The sequence below is a fragment of the Sceloporus occidentalis genome, unplaced genomic scaffold (genome assembly GCF_023333645.1).
Source record: "Sceloporus occidentalis isolate IW3139 unplaced genomic scaffold, rSceOcc1.0.p SCAF_32, whole genome shotgun sequence".
NCBI lineage: Eukaryota > Metazoa > Chordata > Lepidosauria > Squamata > Phrynosomatidae > Sceloporus > Sceloporus occidentalis.
Window position 1 is genome coordinate 137,821 of NW_028317012.1, and position 12,386 is coordinate 150,206.

The following is a 12,386-nucleotide window of genomic DNA, read 5'->3' on the forward strand; positions in this document are numbered from 1 at the left end:
TTAAATGACCTTGGTCATTTGTATTTATGTTACACTCCCTTGATGTTTTACAGGATGTCTCTATGGATACAGGAATAAACAGGAGATAATAGTCCTACAGTCTTTAAAGCAGCATTTCATTCTACAGGCCAAGAGGAGAGAGGAGGTTTAAGGAAGAACAGAAGGCATCAAGAGGTGGGAGCAGAATTTTGTCTAAGACACACAACTCACCTCTCTCTGGCAAAAAGGCAACATAACCCCAGGTGTGTATTTGCTTAACCCCAGTAGTTATTTTAGAGGCTGATTTGCACATCAAGATTCTGCATGGCTCTGCTCTATTCTATTGCAGGTGCATACTAAAAGAAGACCATTGCATTGCTGTAGGGATCAAATGTATTTATTTTTTCATTATTTATGCCAGCTGTTCTATATTTTCTCCTATAAAACATGAAACCCCTCCTTGGTTTACAGTAGCAGCCAGGGATGTGTTCCTCTAATATGCTGCAGAATAAGGTCACACATGCAGAAGCAGAGTGAGGTATGCTTTGTTATAAACACAGCTCAGCCTAGTTCTATTTTAGAACCCTGGTAATGAATATTATTTTTGCCTCCTAGCTACTGTGTGCTATAGAAGACAGACTTTTTTACATCTGTTCAGAGAGGGTGGGAAAGAACATTCTTTAAACATGATTTAATAAGGTCATTGTATTTCTATGGGCTTCTTTTTTTTTGAAATCTGTTACACTGAACATCAGATTCAATTACAATGGATGGGAAATTATAACAGGTATATTGGTACCATTGAGACTGTATTAGCTGTGTGTATTACTGTGTTAATGAATGGACAGTGTACTTAAGTATGCTTCCCCATAATTGACTATGCATTTAATAAGTGATTTAGTGGGGAGGCATAACTTGTGTTACATTCTTGCTGTAAACACAATGTGCATTTAGACTGTTTATCCCAGTGTGTCTGGCTGTGTAGTACTTCTACCTCTGCATCTGGATTTAGCAAATAGTTGGTTTTGTGATATAAATGTGTAACTAATACTATATTCAAGCTATTTTCTTACACTGCAGCTGTGGTATGATATTGTGTTCACAGCTTTGTATGATTGTATCTTGTAGACATGTATCTACTGGGACATTAGTGTAGAACTTGTAGCAAAGTGTGTTAGTAAACATTATGTTAGCGTATGAATCATGAATCAGACTTTGTTGGTTCATATAACCATGCGTATGCGGGATATCAATGCACATCTCCAGGATGGCAATTCCCATCTTATTTAGCAGTGATCAGTTATTTTGATGGAATATTGGCATATATTATTACTCCATAATAGTAGCATTCCAGTGTTGTATGTATTATGGTTTCTATAATGTGTATCTGTAGTGTTACCCTGGGCATACTGTCAGTATGCATGTCTCTGTGATATTAATGTGTTATTCTGTAGTATGGTCCCATATGATACTGTGCTACTCTGTAGCATGGCCCCTATATGCATACTGTGCTTTTCTGTAGCATTGGTCCCTCTTTTTTGTTTTGGCATCACCTCCTTTTTTTTGAATGACCAAAATATAGGCGATTCCTAGTTTTTTCACATATGCTAAGTAGCTTTAACCCACAATCACCTTGGATGCATGCAATGTACCAATTAAACCCATCCATTCCAGAGGAATACTGCCCGCTTGGCACCGTTAGAACCTATTGCATTTCATTCTTTGGAAAGGCAGGCGTTAAACCTACCCCCAAAGAAACAAGAATAGCTCGAATCCTCAGAGAATGCCCAACATCTGTTGTATTTGTCCCACGAGATTCTGTGAATGCTAATCACAAAACACAAGACAGTACCTTGCCACGGCATACCGAGAACAGGCATTAACAAGCTTACAATCTAGAGATGGGCAAGAAGAACACTTGGGGTAATGTGAGTGAAAGCCCCCTTCACCAGCGTTGGGTTTTAATGTGTTTTAATGCCTGTTATAGCAAGAACACCATGAACTCGGAGAATGTTGATTCGATCACTATGGGAAGGAGACTGCTGTTTCCCACCCAGACGCAGGCATTCTCTGGGACACACACTGCTTACACCATTACAGACTATTGCCATGGCAACCTGCGTGATGAGAAATAGCAGTGACATGATCTGCCTGCGGGGATATAGAGTAGGGTTGTGTATCCGCATCTACCCAGTGTCACCAATTAACCACTTCCCAGCCAGGAATTGCAAAAGAACTGGATCCTACGGCGGCTCCTGTGTATATAAAGCATACCATTTTTTTATGGCCACAAAAAGCATATGTTAAATAGCATGCATGCATCCCTGTAACAGTATACAGCATTGTGTATTAAAATACATGTGAGCCGGCCTATGATTTTGCAAACCTTAAATGCTATTCCTTACATGGGTCGAATACCTACTGCTACTGGCTTCTTAATGAGAAACATTTAATATATAGCTTGCAAGTTTCTGTTATGTTTATAGATAAGACAACATTCTAAGGCATGGCTTATGTATAGAATGCTGCGTTGTATGGTTCTATGTCATATATAGAATGGGTAGGTGGGTGGGCGCTTCTGTATAAAGTATATGGATCAGAATAATGATTAAAAAAGTCTGCAGGTGACTTATGAGTATGTATGTATTCTGTGCAATTATTAAACACCATCGGCTGCATTCTCAGATCCTTTTTACAAAAAAAATTCCCCAATTTCCTGAAACCATCCATACTGTAACAATATTACTATCAGCCAAACAAAGTATTCTTACATAGACAGCTGTTGTGGCTCACCATTTAACCATATTATTCCATGTGATCTTTGAAAATGGTAATCCCTGGAAATGTAACTTGGCATGATGGACTTAATGGGGTTAATGTCCTCGGATCTGAGTGATCCCAACCCCAGCCAGATGAAGTCTTTATAGATGGGGCTACCATAAGCAGTTAAAAACAGTCACTTTGGGCCACTATTGGTCTATAGCTTATTCATCAGAGCATGGAGAGGGTAATTTTAGATTGATCATACCCTAGTGATTTCCCCACCCTGTAGCGGTTTTCTCCCATTTGTGCCATTGGCACAGACAGCTGTTTGAAAAACGGTGGTGCCAGCGAGAATAAAGAAGGAAGGTGATTATCTGCAGAGAATAGATATTGTGTATAAAAACTCAGGAAGCGCACACCCAACATATTCACTGTTAGGTAAACTAAATAGCCGCTCAAACATGAAGCATGATCAGATGGCCCTTTGTACAGGGAACACAAAAAATGTGTCATGTTGGGCTATCAACAGAAGTCCATATCAACTCTCACAAGGGTCCCTATCTAGCTTAGAACCTCGGTGATACCTATAGAATCAGACTGACTTTCTTTGCTCAACTGTTGCAAGTGAGCGGTGTTCTTAAGTTCGAAATCAATTGAATAGTACTTGCATCAAATCAAAGATGCTTGAGCTTGCATCGCTCATGGAAACTTGGCAAATTGGCATAGTGGTTAATGGAGATGGACCTCAACGAACATAAAACAGTCAAGAAAGCCTAAAACTGCCCATGGTAGAACTTTGTTCTTTAAACAAGCACTAACTTAATTAGTTTTTTAATAAAAAACATATTATTAAAATGGAGACAAAACAAATACACATGTAATGTTATGCTTCCATTTCAAGAACATCTGCTTTCACTTCAAAGTTTAATTTAAACTCCCACTATTCCAAAATGAAAACACTGCAGTAATAAAGGTATTTTTAAAACAATAAAGTGACCGTGGAGGATTCTTATACCTTTTGTTAATGATTTAAAACTAGTCGTGATGGATCATTTGATTCCAGTCTCCGGTCTCAAATATTTGTATAGTTAAAATTACTGCGGGTTAAAATATAGGGATTTAAAAGGCCAGCCACATGCTTTTTTTCAGGGACCCATGTATATTGTGGATACCTACCTTCCAACTGTAGATGTAGTGCATCATATCAAATACAACTATCCCGAGTCTATATCATGGAACTCGTGGTGAAAAACAATAGTAGAAGAGTACAAACAGTGGCAGTATTTCACGTGTTACTGATCGTCTTATAATCATATTTCAAAATCATTTACTACTGCAACCAAATATTTGGATTAACTTCTCTATCATCCGTGCAAGCGGCTTGCCGATAACGTTGTTTGCCAGACCAAGAAATCGCAAATATGCAGCCTTTTGTTTTCTACGTTTGCAGAACAATTATGTTGATGAGAGTTTATTGAAACTGATAATGATTATATGGATTGTATGGATACAGAAAACAAATATATAGGGGGTTACATGCATAAGCACGCGATTTTAGCACAAAGTTCATGAACCATAGACTTTGACGGCACATTAAAATCCATTCGGCTCATCTAGGCTGCCCGTTATTCCTGCTGTAAAGACTTAGACCTTAATCAGTCACATGTATGTTTAAATTCCGTTACGGTGTAAACAGATTTCACCATCCCGTTGTGGTCAATAGTAACTGGGATAGAAAGTGTTCTCAAATATCTCATAAATGTTGCAATACAAATATTAGTTTTGTGGGCTCTGATAAATAGGACAACGCAATGCTGGCATGATGGCGGCGGAATTCATTTAATTGGAAATCCAGCCTTTGTTTGCTGGGGGAGAAGCGATACATCGCCGCACATCGCTTCTTTAATGATTGCATAAACGTTGTATATTGGTAAACCAACAGGTGGCTTAGCAACAAGGTATAAGAACAAGTGCGATTATAGAACGTTTGTGTTGGGTGCCAGGTAGCAACTGCTCGTTGCCATTAAATAATCAGCAAAACAAAATATGTGTTCAGCTCTTCTTCCCTGAGAAAATGAAGCTGCTTACATATCCGTGTAATATTATCTTGGCCATCGCTCAAATGGCAGAAGATTGAGTAACAGAGCCAGCGTGACATGAGTACAGAGGAGAGGGTAACAGTACCGTATTAATGCAGTAACACCAAGCAAGCAGTAAAGATATGAAAGTATTTTACAGACGCACAATAAAAGTTTAAAGGTACAAATTACATTTGCAGGTGAATTACAGTCCATTAATGCCCTTCTGAAATGGGATCTGTTGTATTAATTAAACTCACCGCCGTCATATTATTTTTTTGTTGCTTTCGGAATTAGACAGATTTTGGGGGCTGTGCAAAGAGGCTTGCAGATGTTTCATTGCCAAGTCTGGCACGGATGCCCTTGCTCTGTCACCTTAGTGTGACAGGCGGGTGCCGGCAGTTAACAGGAGGCTTCGGAAGGTGTTATAGCACCCATGTGTTCATTCCTAATTTTCTACCTCAACAAATTCATTTTGCAAAAGTTAGAAATGTTATATTAAAAGTTAACTGCATTCTAATTCTGAGTTCCCTCCAGTAGGTTAACGTGAAATGTGAATTTAAGACACAAAAGCAAGTTTAGCTGCCTGGGTACATGTGCATGCGTGTGCACAGGTAACCCAACAGCACATACACCCAGTGCATTTTACCCTAGTGCCCAAGGCTCAGCCTTGCCTCCTTATTTTGAGGGTTGAGGTTCAGGGGCATTAAGAAAGCCTAGGGTCATCGTGCTCATCGCCAGAATAAGCAATGAACTTAACAGTGCCTCATCCGTGCCACTGGCAACTGTTGAATGGGCTAGGGTGCCATTGTCAGCAAAGTAGGTGGCTGAGATCTAATTAGACAACGTGTTTCTGCAGTCCATCTAATTGTGGCTAGGTTCTGTTTTGTTAGGTTCATATCACTGATTTAATTATTTTGGAACCTCCATGAAGCTTGAGTAAGACTGGACCTCACTGGCTCCATAAAATTAATAGTAACGATAAATGTTTTTACTGTCCCTTTAGAGTTGAACATAGCAAACCATCCCTATTTGTCTTTGGACAAATACATTCTACAACAAGCTGGACAACTCCTCTAGTGTGACATCCTATAAAGAATCATAGTGCCATAAATGCTACATGCAAAAGTAGGAGATGTTAAAGAGTGTTTAACAATCCTCAGTTCATTTCTGGTCAGCTTCAGCAAATTTGAAGCACCGCACCTCAACATGTTCTCCAACCTGGAAGCTGACATATTTAGGAAACATCTGGTTACAGTCTGAAACCTGAAGGTTCCACCTAAAGATTACATCATGAACATAATAGCTTCCGTACCTCCCAATTAAAATAGGTGGGGATAAACAGCAGTGAAATGTTAAGATGTGAGAAGGTCACAGATCCTCAGCTGTATTTTATTCCTTTTCCATAATAAGTGTTTACAGAACTCTGTGGGGCCATCGTGGCCTTCCAAAAAATTTTATGAACAGTGTATTTACTAGTCATCTTTAAGCTTCTTCCTGAAATTGTAAGATGTCTTAATGCACAGAACACAGTCAGGAGAGATGTCAACCAATGGAGAGATGTCAATCAATGGACAAACGTCCATCAATGGAGAGAAGACATAATACGCACCCATAATGACATCAATCTCAAACTTTAATTATTTCCCTCTTTCTTTTACTAGACTAATAAAATACAAGCCATGGCTGAAGATTCTGATATCGCGAACTTGGAAGAAAGCTTTCGGAAGTTTGCCATCTATGGTGACACCAAAGCAACGGGTCAAGAAATGACCGGGAAAAACTGGGCCAAGCTTTGTAAAGAGTGCAAAGTAATCGACGGGAAAAATGTTACGGGTACCGATGTGGACATCGTGTTTACCAAAGTGAAGTAAGTTGAATGTTGATAAGCTTAATATACACATTACGCTTAGTTTATAAAACAAATCTCATTGGGTTTCCTGCAGGACCCCAAATGAATGAGCTGGCAAGCCATTATTTGTCTATGACAACCCAATGCTTTTTTTTAATGTTTGAAAAGTATTTCCGCCCATTTGTTACATCACCACAAAGTTTTAAATGTAATCTCACAGCAAGTGATAATTATATATCACATGGGAAGAACAAGGGTGATGATGTAACGTATATTACGCTTTTCTCCCACAGTCTATGTTTGCTGTTGCCATTGTGATGTTTTGATGATGTAATTTGTTTTAACTAACCACCCCACGTGTGACATCATTGTTGCAATCTTGCGTGCTAACGTATTCCTTCAATTGCACATACAGACAGTCTAATGATCCTAATAAAAACATCTCATCTTGGCCTTTTAACAGTTCCGCCAGTAGAACATACAGAGTCTCTTCATTTCTTGTGATACAACAAACACCACTACACATATATATATATACTCTGTACATTCCTGGGGGAAAAACTGTGTATTTATTCAATTACAAGCAAAAAGCAGAACTGTTAAGATGTTATTATTGTGATTTGCAGAGCAAAGTCTGCCAGGGTGATAACCTATGGGGAATTTCAGAAAGCGCTCGAAGAGCTCTCACCAAAGCGATTTAAAGGCAAGAGTAAAGAAGAAGCATTTGAGGCAGTCTGCAAACTCATAGCTGGGAAAGAACCTGTCAGCACTGGGGTCACGGTAAGACAATATACAAATACACATTCAGGTTGTAGGGCAAACGTCATATTTGTGGTCGGCGGTGGAGATATATGGGAGAGATAAATTACTGGTGGAAGATTGCAGGAACTGTGTGCAATCAATGGAAGACCTGAAGACATGCTTTCTCATACACTTACTGGGCGGTGTTCAGAACGGCTTTCAGCTTTTAGAAACATAGAACTTGATGGCAGATAATGAGGTCCATCTAGTTGTCCCGTTTCTCCAGATGTAAAGACTCAGGCCTTAATGAGTCCTTGTTCTTGTCTCAGAGTCAGGACAGCCACATGCTTATCCCATGCATGTTTAAATGTCCTCACTGTATTGACCGCTTACGTTTCTTCTGGAAGGCTATCTCATCGGTAGAGTAAAAGCAGTAGGAGAGGCTCTATTCGGGATACGATAGGTGAACATTATGGGAAGAAAAAAACTAAATTAGTAGAACAATACCAATAAATGGTGAAGAAGGACAGAGAATAAACAGCAGGTGGCAACAGATAGCTCTCTTGCTGTTTTTGAATTAATGTGTTGATTCCCAATGGTGGTTAATAGTCTAGCAATGAATTCAAAGCACAACTTTCATCATGCTTTCTAAAGAACTTCATTTCATATTATCGTCCCGCTTTCACATTTGCAGAAAGCAGCAGCAACCGGAGCAGTGGAACGCCTTACGGACACATCGAAATACACAGGGTCCCACAAGGAGCGTTTCGACGAAACCGGAAAGGGCAAAGGCAAAAGCGGACGTGAAAATATTGTGGAAAACACCGGATACGTTGGCGCGTACAAACACGCTGGCACATATGATACTAAAGTGAAGAAATAAGGCGGAAGGGGTTTTGCCCTGCACCAACTCTGCTCCTGGGCAGGTGCCATTAACCCTTTCAATGCCAGGGTAGCTGGGCAGGCATACCTAGCATTGATTTGGTTAATGGTAATCCTGCAGTCCCATCTAGCACCAATGATAATGAAGAAACAATGACTTCTCCCATAGTCCACATCTGTATCCTGCTTCAGCTGGGAGAGCAGCTCAAAGATGCCAATGACCAGGCTGTCCCTTCAAAAGCCACGAAGAACCAAAAACATGGACAGACTACAGTATCACTGGGAAGGAACCGAAAGTTCTAATACACTGCTTTGTGCATTTTTTTTTTTTGAGGGGACATTATGACGTGTCAAAAAGCAGCTGCTCTCCCCTTTCCACAACCAGTGACCTCCGGCTGTTCTACATACCCTACTTTGGTTGGTATTGGGATAACTAAAGCTTCCAAAAATGAATAAAAACAATGCCAAGCCACGAAAAATGTAAAACAATTTTTTGTTTTGTTGTAATTGTCATCATTTACATTTGATAAGTTGTTTACAATGTCTTTTGTGTTGGTGCTAAGTGGGACTGCAGTTTTAAGCCGTATTTGCCTTGCTCCAGGGTGCTGCGAGGCTTCTTTCCATGGCTGGTGAAGACCTATCACCCATGAATTAGGCTGGAGCTGATCTCCAGAGCACATGGAATGTGGCAGATGGAGGATTCTGTTATAAATACACTGTGGCACTTATATCTTGACCTAAATCCTTAGTTAACTATGTTGTATTATGAATGGTATGTTGAACAAAAAATGATGTTAACCTTTATGCTTGTTACTTTTAATGCGCACATTTACCAAGCTATTCTATTTATCACCGTTGATGTTCCAGAGGTTAATTTCCCTTGCAGTCAGGGCTGGGATGATACCAAGTAGAACAGGAGCTCGTCTAACCACAACCATTTGTCTCATGCGCACCGCAAAATAAAATAACACTAGTCAAGTGCTTATTTACATCACATGGAAAATTTCGCACCATTGTGAAATTCCGTGCTACCCTGTCAATCAAATGTCTAACTCGGCATACTTAAGTATGCCAGCTAGCATCTTAAACCGACTTGTAAAATGCACTGCTTTGTAAATGTGGGTTTGTGTCTCCGATTACTACAAATGTATATATTTTTAGTCTTCTCTCTTAGGAAAAATACTTTAAAGATATGGCACCAGGACTAAAAAAAACAAAAACAAAAAAAACATTTTATTTTTTAAATCTTATAAAAAGGTGTGATGGTACAGAAATTGAAGCTAAGGAAATCACAGACACTGTGACCTTTGTATGGACACTAACTAGAATTGATGGTTGATTCCACCAACAGTTCAGAGTTTTTGTACCCACCAGTGATAATTTATCATTGCTATATTTATTACAATAGGTATGTATCATCAACACCATCACTACTGTCTTGATTAAATCCGGTGCTCTTTTGACCTAAGTGTCCAGACTTCAAAAATATATACAGTATATATATTTATAATGTTATGCGTCTTTCCCATTCCTAGCACTATTTATCTTTAATACAACGTATACCTTTGTATGTTATTTTTAAATGTCCGGATCAGTGTATTTGCAGAATGATTATATCATAAATGTGTAAATATACCGAACCCATGCTGATGTTTCAATGGGCCAATGTCTTTTCGTGGCAATAATCGTGTGCGCTTACATCATTTACATTATTTGGAATTTTGTTGATTTTTTTTGTTTATGTTCTTTTGTCGTAATTATTTTGCTTTCAACACAACATGTTCATGGAAAATTACACATTCTTGGCTGACTTATTTGCAAGAAATATACTGAAACACAATAGCATGGTGCGGGTTACTATACAGAAAGGAGAAGCTAAAGGGCATGTTAGGGGTATCTTATGTTTGCAAGACACATCACAATGGCCAAGGAGGTGGAGGGGCAACTTCCCTCGGGGCTGCTCTGATTTAAGACTATAGGCAGGAATTATGCCATGACTAGATCCTTTATGTGGCTCGTAGGTGTCTTGCTTACTAATGTTTTTGGGCTACGTTGTTTCAGAGCTGGACTTGCTTCCTAAGCAGAGTTTTGCCAGCTTTCCCCTGAAAGTAATACGTAACAGTAGGGAACAACTGATGACACCATTTCTCGCTTTCACATATTTACGGTTTACTGCTCATACATTTGTTGATAAACAAAAAAAAATGTTAACATTTGTGTTAAAAGAAAACATTGTAATCTCAAGGGAAATTCTGGATGAAGAGCCGATAATCTACAGAAACATCTATTCAAAGCAGCTTGAAGACGTGAGTGTGATATGAGTTTACACCATCTTTTAAATGTTTTTTGCAGATTAAGAATAAAAAAAAAAATGTAACACATTTCCATAAACACATTCAAATTGATAAAGGTAAAGAAATGAAAGATACGTTAATCAAGTTACTAATTGGAAGAATATATCCAGATCAAATCTTTTGACTGTCAAACATTCAGAGATTTGGCATAATTGAGGATATTTTATATACCAGGTCCTGAAACCGTAGAAAAAAATAAAAGAAATCAGAAACATTTCACAAAAAAAGGTGAAGACTATTAAGCAATATTTCTCAATATAACTTTGTTCACCTAATAAAAACAGGGTCAGACTGGCGATGACAGGCACTTTAAGGCCAGCAGCCGCTTGGAGATTTAATGGTGGCCGGCGGCCGGGTTAGATGTTGGCCCATAGGCTGTGATCTAAAATATTATTAGTATTATAGTTACATTCAGAGGTTTAATAAACCCTTTACTACTAATTCTTCTTTTGTGTAGAACCGCAATGACCAACTGGTGGCTTATGTTACCATTTAATTGCTTGCTGAGGATAATCGAAGCTATGATCAAAAGTTGAAGCCACATGTATGTCCGCTATAGACCAAGATGATGCTTTAAAGAAATGTATGATGTGCCTTGTGCATGGAGTAACGTTGCCATAATAATATTTAGAACTCCGTGAAATACTCATATAGGTATAGAATTGAAAAATAGTAAATTTGGTAAATATGATATGAATATTTAGTGGCAAACTGATTTGTATTAGATTGCAAGCTTTTGAGACTAGATGGGTCTCTTCTTCATGAATTGCTTGGAAGTTCTTTTATGATCTCGTACCTAATTATTCTTTATTTTTTACAATTTTCCAATAAACATTTTCCAAGCGTATGTTTACCAAAGTCTTTACATTTTTCGACAGCATGCTATGCAAAAAGCAGTTTTTGTTATAGATCTCGATCTGTTGTGTCACTCAGATCTCATTTTCGCTAGGCATTAACCAGCATTATTAAACAGAATCCAATCCCAAAAAAAGATGAGCCAATCAAGAAGACAGACCAGATGCATTCTGGGAAATAATCTACCCAAAAGTGCGTAAATTATTTAAAGAAATTGTATGGTAAATTAACATAATATCTAACTACTGACTGGTTCACTTGCAGTTTTTATCATTTTATATATTATTCATTTGATTTCTGGCATTATATCAATTGAGGTTAACCAGTTGTATTCCACACAGATTCATTCTAATAAATTCTATGCAGTGAGTTTGGGGATTTTTGGTTCTGTATTATTTAACTCTATTTCATATGAAAAATAATTGTTTCTGTATTAAAAATCCTTAATCTTTCTCAATCAGTATACTTATAGATATATATATGTGAAATATGATTACTCTGGAATAAATATATCTTTTTTTTAAATGTGTGTTTTTTAGACTTTTATGTCTACACCTTATTATATTTATTTTAACTAATAATAATAATATAATAATAATAATTGTTTTTTTTTTAATTTCTGGGGTAGGAAAACATTTGTTGGTGAATATTGGGTTAATTATAACTCTGATGTACATGATAACCAAGCCTTACTTTTCAGGAGGTGTATTTGGCAGATGAAAGGTTAATATTTCAATATATACATGCGTTGCCATGTGGCCTTGTGTTTTGGTAACAAAAACATGAAGATCGTTAGCACCAGGTGTTTTCAATGTTTTTGGCTGGTGTGTTACTGTTTCCATGGCGAGAAAGTCTCTACTTTACTTTTCATGACCCTGAATT

At 38.1% G+C, this 12,386-nt stretch overlaps 1 protein-coding gene across 1 annotated transcript; it reads left to right on the forward strand.

Annotated features, from left to right (window-relative positions):
• Positions 1-205: 205 nt before the first annotated feature.
• LOC149298433 (tubulin polymerization-promoting protein family member 3) lies at positions 206-8,296 on the forward strand. The gene is made up of 4 exons (XM_089487390.1): positions 206-242; positions 6,485-6,690; positions 7,299-7,452; positions 8,108-8,296. The coding sequence occupies exons 2-4, from the start codon at positions 6,503-6,505 to the stop codon at positions 8,294-8,296; spliced, it is 531 nt and encodes a 176-aa protein (XP_089343516.1). The 5' UTR covers positions 206-242; positions 6,485-6,502.
• Positions 8,297-12,386: the final 4,090 nt, after the last annotated feature.

What these genes read in the sequence shown, in the direction of transcription:
- LOC149298433 (XM_089487390.1), top strand. Translation starts at nt 6,503, where the DNA reads ATGGCTGAAGATTCTGATATCGCGAACTTGGAAGAAAGCTTTCGGAAG. An exon ending in ATCGTGTTTACCAAAGTGAA is followed by an intron (nt 6,691 to 7,298) that starts GTAAGTTGAATG and finishes TGTGATTTGCAG; the next exon opens with AGCAAAGTCTGCCAGGGTGA. An exon ending in CTGTCAGCACTGGGGTCACG is followed by an intron (nt 7,453 to 8,107) that starts GTAAGACAATAT and finishes TCACATTTGCAG; the next exon opens with AAAGCAGCAGCAACCGGAGC.